Genomic DNA, 15,835 nt, shown 5'->3' with positions numbered 1-15,835 from the left:
AAGAGGATGGGTAGTTCTCCTCGTCCTTCAGCTGGAGGGGACGCATGTTGGACCCGGCCTCGTGGCGTGGTCCTCGCTGATCTCCGCAGCCCCAGAATTACGGGTGGAACTGATTCCCTTCCACCCGGAACTGTACATGACACTCCTACCCCGGACCTGAGACGATCCCCAGACCGCGTGCCTGCACCCGTGCACGTGACCATCAGACTCCATGTTTGGCCACCCTGGCCGGCCGGCCACCTTCTTTCCTTTCGGCAGCCCTGGCCAATCCTGGCTACAGCTAAGCGTGCGTGTCCGGCGCGCCCAGATCCGCCCGGGGGGTGAACGACTCCCCAAGTACCCGAAACCAAGACTTCCATCACACCTCCAGCCCCCTTCCGAGGAACTGGTTCCCCTCACACCTCTGAACTATCCCTGGGGGCTGGTTTCGATTGCACCTTGGGCCTCCTAGTGAGCTGGCTCCAGGCCCTGATGGGCGTCTGGGATTCCCTGGACGCATGGTCCAAAGCATCAAAGAACCAACCGCCCAGACAATCAGGCGCCTGGCCCTCGGGCCTCCGGCCCCCTGCCTCTGAGGGTCCGGACATCAAAGAGCTTCAGTACTATAAGACAGCCTGCCTTCCATCTAGTCGGCAGTTGTATCTTGGACAAGAAAGCCCTGCTGATCTGATCGCGGCTGACCTTGAGGAGAACAGACTCTGACCCACTGAGCCCTGCTGACGTCGTCGCGGCTCATCCTCGAATCTACGGAACTGAACCATCGGAGCCCTGCTGACGCTGTCGCGGCTCCCTCTCGAAGCACAAGATCTGAACCATCGGAGCCCTGCTGACCCTGTCGCGGCTCCCTCTCGAGAGCAAGACCTGAACCATCGGAGCCCTGCTGACGCTGTCGCGACTCCACCTGCCTACGAGTACGACGGAGTACTCCTGACCAAGTCCTGCTGACCTCGTCGCGGCTTGACGAACTCTCTGGTCCGGCTGGAACATCGACGCTACCTTCACAATCATCTTGAACCAGAAGTGAGTAGGACAGCAAGTCCCATCGCCAGCCCCCGTACCCCCCCAGTTCGAGGATTGAGAACTGTGCGCAGGGTGCGTGGCGTGCCAGATGGCCTCCTAAGACTGTCCCGCTTCCCCGATCCCTCGTTACGAGACTTTCACGATCCCTCGATCGCTGTGTATTGCTCCCTACTTTTAATCTTGATAAAGTATTTTCTGATAAAGAATCACAGTGTGGTGTCCGTTCATAAGTGTGGTGTGTCGACAGTGCGTACGATCAGTCCTCCCCGGCGGGGACTCCCCCTCGATAAGACTCGGCAGTAATTGTGGGAGAGGAGGTTCCAGGTGGTTAGGAGAGTCCTCTTGGCCCCTGGGATCACCGCCTTCCAACATGCAGCATGTAGCGGAAACATGGGAACTCGTAGTCCAGAGAGTGCTGCAAAGGGCTTCCTATGCCCCGGACATGCCTTTGTGGATTGTTCAGCCCTTTCAACAGATCTCCGCGTATATGACGGTGCATAAGTGGCGGTAGGGGGGATGCCTTAATATGGGGGACCTGTATGACAACAAACAGTATATCACACAAGAGCAAGCGACAACCGCGTTAGCGTTGAAGCCAGGCAGTTTGTCCAGTATGGAAAATAGCTCATGTAGCGAGGGAGATGTGGCCTATGTTTCCGGAAGAATCTGCTGTCTCCCAGGTACTACAGACTCGGATATCAATGGCTAAGGGACGCAAGTTGGTGTTGCACCACTGGGCGATTCGGGCAGACAGGGAGACCCGGGCACTGCCAGTCCAGATGACCTGGAAGACATTGATAGGGAACACCATAAGAGAGAGGGATTGGATCAAGATCCATGAAGGGGATAAACAGGTGACCTTGAATACACGATTCAAACTAATACAGTTTAATTTTGTACACCAGACATACCTTACCCCCAAAATGTTACACATGATTTATCTGGAGCGGTCAGGGCGATGTCCCAGATGTGGAGGTGCGGAGGCTACATTTATACGTTTGGTCAGGCCCTGCCCGGAGCTTCAATTGTACTGGACAGGCGTCTTAGACGCATTGAGGAAGGCATCGGGATGGGTAATATTAAGGGAAGTGCGGATGGTGCTGCTTGGTTTGTTGTCCTGACCCAAAAACAAAAACCTAGTCGGATGTTTGTCCTTTTGGGACTAGTATTAGCAAACTGTGGGATAGCTATCACGTGACTGAGCCATAACCCACCCAAAATGCTGCAATGGGTGCAGGATATGAAAGAGTGGGTGAGAGCTGAGGCGCTGCGCATGCATCAGAGTAGGCGTAATGAAAAGCTGGAGGATGACTTGCAGGCATTGAGGGTAATGTTAGGGGACCAGAAGAGTGAGGGAACTAACACTAAGCCACGGGATGAAGCCTCGAGAATACACTGGTGGGAATTAGCCCGGAGGGTCTGTAAGAAGAGGGGGATAACACCCATCATGGGAAAATTGGACAGCTTGTTATGACGAACGAAAAGTAGAGGAGTTGGTTTACACAGGGATGCACTCCAGACATGGAAGGGGATGTGTGTTTTAGTTGTGGGGGGGAGGGGTTGGGTTTATGTGATACAGGACTGCGTTTGGATATTGTGAAGACATGGACTGAGGCATTGAGCCTTATGGGGATTGGGACCCATAATGAAAATTCATGTAAAGGGGTGTTGGTTCCCCACTGCATGATCTTATATATATGCATAGAATGTGCCTGCCACAATCAACCTAATACCCATAAATATTTGATGTGTCTTCATGTACAATTTTGTAATAGTTCATGCTATTCTTGAAATTTTTTCTCAAAAGTCAATAAAACAAATATTTTTAAAAAGTCTCCAAAAAAAGGATTTGCATCTTTTACCCACCCCCACTTTTGATAATGTGATACATTTTGGCATCTCACATTGCCCAACTTTTGGAGGATTGGGGGCTTTGAGCCCCTTATCTTTCCTATGGGTAAGATGGTATATTTTTCTCCACTTCACCTTGATCAATGTTTGGCAACATCAACCAGGCAATGCGTACATTTTTAGTGAAATGTACGTATTGGGGACAGTGCAGTTTCATTTTGAAAATGTGCAAATTGCAATGAAAAGACAAATAAGTTGACACCAAAATACTTCCCACCCCTTACTTTGCCCAATTGTGGGAGTTGGTTCCCCCATCCCAACCCACCCCGCTCCTTTCCCAAGGGTAGGGGGAAGAGTGGATTTTTTTTTGCCCAAAGGGCAGTTAAGTGACATTTGCAGGGTTTATCCCTTGTCTTCCCCAAAGGCAGGAGTTTGATGCGAGTCTCCCTCCTACCATTCCAGTGGTTCGGGATGGTGTGTTGAACAGCTGGAACTAGAAATGAGACCGAAATTACCTTCCTTTACTTGCAGCACCCAATGATGGAGTGATTTCAATTAGCACCCACTCCCCCCCCCCCCCTATATTACCCAAGGGTGGGAGTGGCTTATTACGCTCTTCCGGTTTTGTCAAGGTAGGGGTACATTTTCTCAAGCCTGTCTACCATTCCCATGGGTGGGTGCTAAGCACCCACTGACTCTCCAAATGGAGGATTATTGGGATAATATGACCCGTCCAGCTACCTAGTGAGGGGACACTACAGTCAAGACATGTGAGAAGGATTCAACTGAGAGTGACATGATAATGGAGCAGTTTTTCGGTGCCGTAGTGTCAAATTGAATTTAATTCCCTTGAGCAAGCAGGCTGGAGAAAGAATACCCTTCTACGGACCTTTATGACATTTCGAGGAGAGACTTAAGTCCTGTTGGATTGATTGACTGGATTGGTTGAGAGCTGCACAAAGGGGCTAGTTGCACTAAGGATTCAAAGGCAGTCCTCTGACTGAAGGAACTGCTGGGGTCTGTTGAAAGGATAGGGCATACCGCTTTTCAAAAAACTGAAAGAACCAGCTGGTTCAATAATAAATCATTTCAAGCCTGTAAAAAGGAAACTACCCACACACCCCCACACATAGCACATGCACTACCGAATTTGAAACACTCAAGCATGGCATCCGCCTTGTCCCCAAAAGGCATTGCTCCGTCAAATGGCATGCGCATCAATCTAGACTGGACATCATCAGAACATGTAGTTAACTGAAGTCATGCATAGGGCCACAGAAAGACCCCATGGGCCTGGCAACAGAATACGCTGTATCAAGCTCAACTCTAAATGTTAAAAACACTTGCATATCAGCATACTGGCCACCTGAAACCACCTTAGCAAAGTGGTCACTAAGGTGGTCAGATAAGTTGGCTACCATGTCCCCTTAGGGAGCTATCTTCCCAGCATAAATGCTGCAATAAGAGAGCATAAATCCAGTCTACCAGTTGAGAAAACCCTATCATCCAGCACCTCCACTTTCTTTGACTCTATCTGGGTGCACTAGTGAAAAAGATCCAGGATTCTGCTAGGTGCACAAGGAAGGCTGCACAACTAAGCTTTCCGGAGACAAGTGGACAAGCAGAAATATTGTGTACCCTTGTGCCAGTCTGTTTATTCTAGCAATTAACCTGCTCACTGCTGGAGCAGAGGTGGGTATCTCCCATGCGGATAAGGCTCTGGCCATAAGGACATCATTAAATGGCAGTAAGGGCTCAGAGATGCTAGAGGTTGACTGCAGGACCTCAAGATGACAGCCTTAGTGTAGATGGTGGATAGCGGAAGCTCTGGGAAATCTATGGCTTTCCTCACCCCTGCATGAAATGATGCACTCTCATCAATACTTACTGGATGGTTTTGAACCCTCGAGCTTGCTACAAAGCCAAGTAGTCTGCTGTATCAGACGCCAGAGGTAAGAGGTTGGCTGCCTCGCTGCGGATGTCTGTATCACATTGATAGTATCTGGCATCTGTATCAGGTCAGAGTTCAATCATAATATATGTAATGCGTAGTCTGCCAGCATCTTTGGTGAGAAGCATCGGTCTCCTATTCCCTGGTTCGTTGTTCTTCTCCAATTCACTGTGATCCCCTCCCTCCTGGAGAACTGCCTTATTGCTATGGATTTAGGTTCAGGCTTGGATTCAGTTACTGACTATTCTCCAGCAAGCACTGAAGGTGGCACCAGCATTCACGCAAGTTTGGGAATTGGCGTGATCAGTATGTGAACCGGCACAGGAATCAGTAGCGGGAAGCCTCCAGATGGCGCAAGAGCATTCTGTGCAGAACTGAGGGAGGGCGTAAGGCACAAAGGGAGGACCCGCAACGGTACATCTGACAGGGGCAGAAAATATCCAAAGGGGCTCGAAGGCAAGGCAAATGGGACTGTGGCATCATTGAATAGCTCCAGCATAACATGCATTAAGGAAGCTGGTTCGGCTCCTAGAACCAGGAATGCAAAGTAACAATGAGGACTCTCTTTAGGTGATAACAATAGCTGCTAATTAGCGGCAACTAATTTAAAGGGTAAACCTGGGAGGGCGCCGGCTGCCAGAAAGTACTACACATGCTAAATGGGAATGCGAAGCTTCAGTTTAATGATAATTGCTATTTGTAAAAAATGCCTGTTGGTATATTTTTTATGATGGAGCATTACATTTTAAAATAAAGTTTACATATAAAAATAATGTATGTTAGCATCTCGATTGTAACGCAGCAATGCAAATGCGGTGCCTTCTTTGTAAAGTGTTGCATTAGGAAACCTCTTAAACATTTCATATTCATTTCTGAGCATTCAATTAAAAACAATGAGAAAGTCTACTAGCTACTCACCCAGTTTAACATGCCCGTTGTCTGTCAGAAGAATATTCGCTCCCTTTGGTGGGTTAAAAAATAAAGAAGTAAGTCAAACTACTAATGGTAAAACATGTTTAGAATATTCGAATCATGTTTGTTTTAGATTTTCACACTTCCTTTTAATGAAAAAGTCAATGAGTCACTGTGGGAAGCTGCAATACTCACCTTAAATTGACAAAACTGGCGACAAGGACGTAAAACCTCCTTAGCTAAGCATGCTTTTCACCATAGTGTTAACACCCAACTGTAAACACCATATTGATAACCGACGTATGCATTAAAAGCTGTGACCTCACAAGTGAGAACGTCCCAGACCTTCCCCCACCTCACAGGCGTCTCCAGAGATCCATTCAAGACAGCACAATGGCAACCAGTGGTCTCTCCGGCCTCTTCGGGTCTCCACAGATTTGGGGGCTGGGGGAGTTAAACCGAACTGAAGAGTGAACAGTGGGTCTGTTAAGGAGTTGACAGGACACTAGTTATTTCATTTAATTTAGGCAGAGTAGGGTGAATGTAAAGGATGGCGGGGTGGATGTTGGGTCTCGCCTGAGCCAGCGCGCATGTACTGCTCTGAAAGACTTATTGTAAGGACTTCTAACTTGGACCACACACTTGTGCTTACACGCTATTGCCCTAGACCAAGATTATAAACAGCTCCTTGAGTACTGGAGTCATGCCTGACCGTCGCAAAATCGGCCACGTCACACCTCTACTGAAAAAACCAGTCTCTGACACAAATTATCTAAATAACTTCAGACCTGTCTCTAACCTCCCTTTCCTAGCGAAAATCTTAGAAAGATGTGGTCTCCTCCAACTCACTCAACATCTAGTTAGCACCAACCTTCTTGACCCTCATCAATCGGGGTTCAAAAAGGTTGCAGTACAGAGACAGCGATTCTAAATTTAATAGATGATATGCACAAATCACTTGATACAGGCCAATGCTGCCACTCATACTCCTGGATCTATTGGCAGCCTTTTACACGGTCGACCACAAACTACTCATCAAAGCACTTTAAGAAAGGGCTGGTGCAGAGGAGGTGGTCTTACAGTGGTTCGTCTCTTTCCTACAGAACCGCACCCAAAGTATAAAAATCAAGAACTTCTCATCGGACCCACTCCCCATGAGCAGGGTGTCCCCCAAGGGTCAGTATTCTCCCCACAACTTTTCAACATCTACATGGAAACCTTTACTACCATACTAAAAAAAAACAACATTCCCTTCCACCTCTATGCAGACGATACCCAAATATATCTGGAAACCTCCTCCCATCTAAGACATTCAGAGACTGAAAGTTACTCTACGAGACGTCCAGCACTGACTATCATGCAACCACTTAAAACTAAATCAAGACAAGATGGAAATCCTCTTCATCTCCAACAAAGAGAACCCCAAATCACAGAATGTATATAAGCCATTGATGCTCTCAAATACCACCCCACCCTGGCCAAATCTGCAAAACCGCTGGGAATCACTCTGGACCCCAAACTAGACATGAGCAAACACATCAAGAACACTGCTAAGAGCGCCTTCCTCAACCTTAAACTACTCAACAAAATAAAACCCTTCATTCCCTCCAAGCGACCTCAAACAAGCTACTCAATCGCTGGTCCTGTCCAGACTGGACTACGGGATTGCAGCCCTCACAGGAGCAGCAAAATCACATCTTGCTCCCCTCAGATCAACTCTGAACGCAGCAGCCAGAATGGTCACCAGAGTAAAAAAATATGATCACATCTCGCCTGCACTCAGAGCTGACATGGCTCTCAGTCGAAATGTGTGCCAACTTCAGAACTGCTTGCTTCATGCACAAAGCGCTGCACACAAGGAAACCCACCTACCTGGCTGCTAAACTCCAGAAGGCTGGTCAGACAAGTAGCCTAAGAAGTACAAACACTCTACTCCTTATCCCCCCGAAAACTCGCAAACAAAAAAGCGCTTCTCCATCCTTCGCAGGCGAAAATATGGAACTGCTTACCAGTCCATATCAGGACTAAACCCTCCGACCTAAAATTCAAAAAGCAGCTCAAAGACTCCTCAACCGATCTCTCTCAAACAGAGAGCTACAAGCTAGCCGCAGAGGACAAGCCAAAGTAGCACTCAGACACTTTGTCATCAATGACCTATACCTCATTCTCCACATGACTACCTCCCCCAACCCCCAGGCGAATCCCATTGTGAGTCACTGTGCTTTTTACAACGACCTTACGCAAGGTGTCATATGTTCTGTTTACATTCTACTGTGATAACTTACCTTATGAGTGACATTTTGCACTCTATGACGATATTATGCAATGCGTCATGAGTCTTTGTATATACTAAAATGCTTAATGTGTCCTACGAGTGGTTCATGCTGTAAGCTCTCCGATACCTTCGGGTCGGGCTAGAGCTATATAAAACTCTTAAAATAAATAAATAAAATTACGCTGGAGAACCTGCATATACCAGCTGGTTTAGTCAACAAGCAGGGCTAAAGGAGCTAACAGGCCAAGAAGTCTTAGCGCTGCCCTAACCGTGATCTCGACACACTGTGGGAAGCCTGCCTTCAACAGCCAATTGTTAAGGTAGGGGAAACCTAATAACTGATGATGGCTGGTCATCATCACCACCACATTTGTGAACACCAGTGAGGCATCAGAAAACATATTCATCCAAAAACCTTCTAGATGGCAGCCATGCATGGTGAGTGAGCACCACACTAGAGCTGATCGCTCGCATCAGACAGTCAGCAGTAGCCAGGCCAGCACAAAATACATATCTGGCTGCATGTTGACTATCTATAACAGTTTGAGCCAAGGAGATACAAAATCTATATGGGGCCCCTGAAAAGATTAAGCTGCCCATGACCCAGACGTTGTGCGCATACTAGAGCAATAGGTAAACAGCATTACCGACCTCAAGCTTAGGCTAGCTGAAGAGAACATTAATTTTCCAAACACCTTAATCATCTTTGACTCCTTGACCAAAGAGGGTGTAGGAAATTATTTAGGGTTCATTAAACAGGAGCAAAGGCTCAGATGAATGAGGTTCAGGCCTGTAAAAACTCTGTAGTCTTTGTTTTAACGTTAACAGAAGTCAGCTGTAGGTCCAAGACCTCAGCAGCACGTCGAATAAACAAAGCAAAGGAAGCACTCTTTTCCACTGGGGGCACAAAAGGCGAAATCAACCTTGTATCAGTTGAAGTATCAAGCCCACTGGCCTCCTTTATGTCAAGGTAGAAAATATCATCATCATAGTAAAGAGATTAATCTTCCCCACCATCAACATCTCCGGGTGGTGGCAAGTTATGGTTAGACAACACTTACCACTACAGTGATGAGGCAATAAGCTCCCCACCATCACCGGTCTTGTATTTTAATATCATAGAATACCTTCCTCAGAATAAATTTCATTCTGGGGATTATACCGATTTTTAAACTCACTCATTTTATGGGCCCCCACTTAGTTGTATAAGTGCCTCCCTGTGAGGACTGCAGATGATGAAGCATGACACCAGGTGGTGTGTGAGGACAGCCCTTAACTTTTTGTGAGATGCCATCACTCGCATCACCTAGCAGTTTCAAGGTTTCAGTCACAATACTTGGAGCAGCTACAGTTGTGTTTACAAGTTTACAAGTTATGGTTAGAATCAGAAGGAAAAAGACAATGAGGTCTCGGAGTATGCCTCTGTGGTAATGGAAGCGGGGGGGTCAGATTCATGTGTTAAGGAGACAAAGTACAACGCAGTGGATTCAGAGTGTGACCTCGGTTGAGGTTGAAAAAAAAACTGGCTTGGGACAGGCATCAGAGTTGGAATCATATACACCTTCAGTAGCACTGGTACCATTGTGAGTCGGAAAGGGACTGACTGAAGTATTCGTGCCAGAGTGAAAGTCTGCACTGGATTCAGTGCATAACTCGAAAAGGATTCCAGGGGCTCTGATGGCAATGAAGACAGATCCGCCTGAGTTAACCTGACTGGAGACCCCTGCTGAACCTTGGGGCCTGAAGGAGCACCTGAGGGAGTCCTGAAGAGTGCCAAATATGTGCAGCATGGCCTCAATAAAGGCCTTGATCGGATGTGGCATCACCAATGGACCTTGGAACTTATCACACAACTTGAGAGGCGTGCCTCAAGGCCGACAATTAATTGTTGGCAGTCATGGGATGGTTTGAAACCAGCAGGTTTTGCAGGGACATTGTTCCTTTGCACAGTGGATTTGTAACTTGGGAGGTGTTTAAAGATCAACGGAAGTGGGAGCAGATCTCCAGATCTGGATTCAAAAGTGTGGAAAAAAAGGAACAGATGTCGGTGCTCAGTGGTGGTACATGTAATGCAGCTTCATTCCATCACTTATGGTGAGGAACAAAGCCAACATGGAGCCCACAGCACCACCAAGCAGAGTGGAGATCCTGTATTGCGCCTGGAGATTTTACTAACGGTGAGAACTCTGCAGCTAGAAGTATTCATCAAAAGTATATTTATGTCATGCCAGTGAAAGCAAATGTGGCCTATAAGCATGTGTTATTTAGAGCAGGTATACTAATAAACACACATTCTCGCAGTTAATAATACACTCGAGGTTACATTTCCTGTCATCGACAAGGTCCAGCAAAACTACAGTGACAAATCACTTACTATCTCCCAGACTATTTGTTACAATGCTGTTAAAGACTAAAACAACTGCAGCAGTCAGGAGGGCACTTCATTATCTAACTACCATCTAATTACGACACATGAGAAAACAGCGTGACATAAACGGTGTATACGTCCATGCTATTTATTTCCATTTTTGAGGGAGAGAAGGATCATTATGACCCACCCAAGACTTCCCCATTCATGAGCCATTGCCCCTTGCCACACTCAATGGGATTAAATACGATACTACACACTTCACCTCTATCTCAAATACAAACTTCAACTCTATCTCAAATACATAAACAAACACATATATGTGGGGTGTGTGTGGGAGGGAAGGGGGTACATTTTCTTGCACAAGTTCACAAACTTTCCTTGGAAATGGCAAAAACGAAACCCATAATTTCGGCAAAGTCTGCCAAACTGATCAACAATCAAAAAATAATATGAAATGAAGAGGAAAAAAAAGAGAAATTGACAGCGGGTTGCGAGAATAAAGTGACTGATCATAAAACCCCTATTCCCCAGGGCTGCATAAAGAAACATGGAAGACAACACCTTCAGCATATTGTTATTACCACTAGGTGGCTTTCTTACGTTATAGTTTGAAGAACTTAAACCAGCATGCAATCTGAACAAAACATATAACAGCTCTTTACCTTTATGTCTCGATGCATTTTTCCTTTACTGTGAAGGTAGTATAAGCCCTGCAGCAATAATGAAAACACAAGGCATCCGTTATAAACTAGGAATATTATTTTCGGTGTGTTAAATTCAATATTTCTTTCAATGACGCTGTAAAAATTCCCTGCGGTTAAGTACAATAGTTCCTATCAATTTTGCAGTAATTCCTAAATTGTATACAAAGGGAAGTCAGAAAACAAACATGCCACTTCAGCATGCCCACTGATTTAATTTTTTTCACAGACCAACAGCGTGCTTTTTTGTCTTGAAATTATTTTTACTCGTTTTCCTGGTTTAAAATTGCACAATACTTCGAACAGGATGTGGACCACGCGGAAAGGCTCCATGCCCTTAACCCGATGGGAGCTGCAGCCCAGGCTCTTAATTTGAAAAAACTGGAATATAGGGAATACCTGTGGGAAGACACAAAGGCCAAGCTTTTGGCTACGCAACATTAAATATATGAAGTAGGGAATAAAGCGGGAAAACTTTTGGCCTGGTTAGACAAGCGAGAGCGAGCTAGTCAAAGGGTCGCGCAACTACACATGGAAGATGGTGAAATCATAACTATCAAGCAGAAAATAGTAAGGGCATTAGCAAAACACTACAGGCATGTTTACACATCGACCTCCTCAACAACAACCAAGGAGGTACAAGATTTAAGATATCAGAATGCCCACACCAACGCTGGAAGATGCCCTGACACTTGAAGCAAACCTCATAGCAGAGGAGCCCCATGTAGCTATATTAGCCATACAATTAGGGAACGCGATGGGACCTAACGGCATACCCACTGAGCTATACAATAGAACAGCAAAAACTATTATACTGCACCTATTAAGCATGTGTGAAGCCACATGGAAGCAGGGGAACTCCCTAGGGACCAACGTGCAGCAATAAGAGTGGCAATTCACAAACCCGGAAATCTTGCCTGGGAATGCACGTCCTACTGGCCCATATCACTACTAAATGCAGAGGCCAAAATACTCCCTAAACTACCGGCGGCTAGTTTGCCTACCCATCTCACTACATTAATACATACGGACCAATCTGGGTTCATGCCGGGAAGGAACACGGCTCTTAATCTGAGCACCTACATAGTGTAATGGTGCGTATCCCCACAATCCAGGAAGCAGCTGCCATCCTTTCTTTAGACGTACGTATGGCCTTTGATATGGTTGAGTGGCCCGTCCTCTTCGTTGTCCTTAAACATCTGGACTTCGGCGCCAAATTTTCTGCCTGGATGCAGCTTTTATATACAAAACCTCTAGCTCACGTAGCTGTGAACGGTTACATTTCGGCTGACTTTCCTTTGGGGCACGGAACGCGTCAAGGGTGCCCCCTATCACCACTCTTATTTGCCCTTATACTGGAGCCACTGGCAGCCTGGATAAGGAGGGACCCGATTTTTTGGGGACTCCATTGGACGGAGGGATGGGAAGACCGTATATCCCTATATGAGGATGATGTTTTGTTTTACATGGCATCACTCAAGCAGTCCATCAACAAGCTCCTAGACATTTTTGATCTATATGGCAAAATTTCTGGATATACCATAAACCGGGGTTTAGTCGATCCTATGTCCTCAACGCCCCCCACCACAACTCCCGAAGGGATGTAGTTTGCTAATAGAGAAGGGGTGCTTTAAGTACTTGGGAATCCATATCACACCACTACCTGAAGAATTCATAGAAAAATCCTCCTGCCACCTCCAAAAAGACTTCAACAAAATGCAAAGCATTGGCAGACCCTGCCATTAACACTGCTCAGAAAAGCAGCGCTTTTCAAGATGATGGCACTTCCCAGGTTTCTCTATGCCCTGCAAAATACCCAGTTTCTAGTTCCCCCAAGCTACTTCAAGGCAATTAAGACGGATGCCCTCACTCTATCTATGCATTTTTAATACAACAACCATTCCAATTTTGAGAGGAGTAAACATCTCCATTCCCACTAGAGTCCCCATGTTAGACTAATGTTCTGATTTCTTACCTTTGCCTCTAAATTGTAAAGCGCTCGGATATCCTTTGGGATCAAGTTTGCGCTATATAAAACCTTATAAATAAATAAATGTGTCCAACTTACATTGGGGGAAAAAACAGGTCATATTGCAATAATAAATTGGTAAAGAGCTGGTACGATGGTGGGATCGCACTCCTAGATATACAAATAAACTACTGGGCTTCCCAACTGATAGTACTTAATCAGTGGCTTCACGCCCCACAAACAGACCCAGCGTTACGCTCAGACAGACATAGTCTGGGAGGAGGAGGAGGAGTAATGACGGCACAGTACACTAAAAAGCGCACAATACCACTGATAGGACCCACAGTGCATATAGTCCAAATATGACAAATAGTACTCAAAAAAACTAGGCTGGGACGGTGTCATAACCCAGATTATCCCGCTTTGGGAAACATAAAGGCTAGGCAGACTTAGTACTAGTAAAAGCTTTAAACTATGGGACACCATCGGAATCTCAACAGTGGGTGATTTATGGATTAAGGGAGAAGTTGTTACCTTTGCCCACCTCCAGTATCAATACGAGATGGCACCCTCCGAAATATTTAGATACACTCAGATTAGGCATGCACTCATGGCGGCTATCCCGGCTGGCACTACACTCCCTGAGGCCTCCCCATTAGGAGATAGGCTATTAACAGACTAAATGGACAAGAAGGCTATTTCCCTCACATATCGCAAAATCATCAATAATCAACCAGATCCCACAAAACCTCTCAGCGAAAAATGGCAGACCTACTCTGGGGATTTAGATAAGACACATTGGCAGTAAGCGCTTTTATCCCCGTGTGAAGTGGCGATATCCTCAAAATTAAGACTAGTACAATTAAAGATACTTAATCGCATTTATTACACAAGAGTGACCTTGCACAAAATAGGAAAGGCTCAGAACACACTTTGTTTGAAACAATGCGAGCAGTTGGTACCTTTTACCATACACTGTGGGAGTGTCCAGTGATAACGACCTACTGGGAAACAATTATGCAAACCATTACACAAGTTAGTGGAGTGACTGTCCTGCCGGAACCCAGAAGATGTCTCTTGAATATCTGGGAACCAAATGACCTTAATCATGCAGCACAAGACTGGGTAAAGCTGAGTATGAAGAATGCCAAGCGAAATACAGCCAAATACTGGGGTTCACAATCTTCTCCGACGCTCCGCAAGTGGTGTAGCGATGGTGCTTTGGTGGTGCAAAAGGCTGCATAATTACATTGAAGATGCCCCAAAAAGTGGTAACGAGTGCTTATAGAGGGAACATTTGTACTCCACCCCGATCGTGTCGAAACTAATTCTAGCTGCTCCAGATGGGTATGGGATGACGATTGTCGATCTCTACTACTGAAGATGTAGTAAATGTATAGCTTTCATGGATGTATCAATGGGCTGTAAGGCGTTCTATGTATAACAAGAATTCATTTTGTAACTGTATGTTAAGATTGACCTGTAATCAATAAAACGTTTTTAAAAAAACATTGCACAATACAAGCAGGTATCATACAATATGATGCTACAATGAGGGTATTGCAGGGAGGGTACCAGGGGTGCAGGGTAAGACCATAAAGGGGCAGAGAGGTAAAGAAGCAGGCTACAAATGATAGACATAGGTTCCATGCTCAGTGTGGCTATTCCCCAAATTGTGGGCTGAGTGGAAATTACATGGTGAAGGGGGCAGGGGCAAATCGCGTCTCCGAGAATGTGGCTTTAAGTGCCTAGATCAGGCGCCAGCATGCCTTAGCCAAGGTGTTGGGAGGCAGAGGTGAGGGTTCACGGAGAGACGTAGGATCCAAAGTACAGTATGAGCTCAAACATGTAATTCAGGCTGTTCCCACAGTACCTAACAGAACACGTTTCCAACCCACATTGTCCAGGCGAAGGATATGACAAATTACTGAAAGAAAATTTGTGGAAACTTTTACCTTCTTGGTGAATGGGAAAACATGCAGTGGTCAAGGACTACCTTTTGAAATTAAACAAAAGCATAATAGATGAAGGCCCACTAACATCATTGTTTAATAAGATCTTGAATGGTGGTAAAATCACTGGTTCTTTTTTGAAAGATATACAGCCAGATTCATGAAGCCGAAATCGGCTCGCAAAGGGCCAGATTCTGAAAATCTGGCTCTTTGCGAGTGCTATTTTTGCATTTGGGATTCATCATCCCAAATGCAAAAATCGCAATTATAGAAATCGCTAAATTGCGATTAATTGCATTTAAGGAATCTCAATTTGAGATTCCTTAAATGCAATTCATGAACCATTTTAAAATTGCGAATTCGCAATCTGGGACCACTATTTACTGCGAAGTCTAACTACGTGGTAAATAGCGAAAACTCAGAAAAATGCACTTTAGAGCATTTTTCTAAGTTGTATGTTACACACACACACATGTCCTTTGGACATGTGTGTGCGCAACACCTGTGTACATTACCATTTATGGGGTGCTGCAGCCCGTCACTTCCAAGTCAAGTTCCTTGCTCCTGAACTGACTTGGAAGTGACGGGCTGCAGCAAATTAATTTCAGTTGTTGAGAGCTGACTGCGATAGACTCAACGTTGTAACTACAAACGCCAGAATAATACGATAGGAGATTTTCACCAATTTTTTTAGGGTCTCCCAAGATATGATTTTTTATGTCCTGAGGATGGTCTCGGAAACGCAAGAATAGAGACCGAAACGTCGACGATTGCTTTTTCTACCGGATAATAAATTAGATTGTAAATAGGTAGAAAAGCTTTTGCAATTGTTG

The 15,835-nt window shown here is 45.6% G+C and overlaps 1 protein-coding gene across 8 annotated transcripts in view; it reads right to left on the bottom strand.

Moving 5' to 3' along the window:
* MAP4K3 (mitogen-activated protein kinase kinase kinase kinase 3) overlaps positions 1 to 15,835 on the bottom strand; it is a 1,209,829-nt gene that overhangs the window by 942,880 nt on the left and 251,114 nt on the right. For all 8 annotated transcript variants that reach the window (XM_086927230.1, XM_086927231.1, XM_086927232.1 and 5 more), the window contains exons 6-7: positions 11,043 to 11,090; positions 5,741 to 5,783 (exon numbers count right to left, since the gene is read on the bottom strand). In XM_086927230.1, coding sequence (XP_086783356.1) covers positions 5,741 to 5,783; positions 11,043 to 11,090 — 91 coding nt within the window. The remainder of the gene's footprint in view (positions 1 to 5,740; positions 5,784 to 11,042; positions 11,091 to 15,835) is intronic.

The sequence above is a fragment of the Lissotriton vulgaris genome, chromosome 6, assembly GCF_964263255.1.
Source record: "Lissotriton vulgaris chromosome 6, aLisVul1.2, whole genome shotgun sequence".
Classification (NCBI taxonomy): Eukaryota; Metazoa; Chordata; class Amphibia; order Caudata; family Salamandridae; genus Lissotriton; species Lissotriton vulgaris.
Note: the sequence above shows the minus strand (reverse complement) of the source record. Positions and strands in the feature narration are given on the sequence as shown.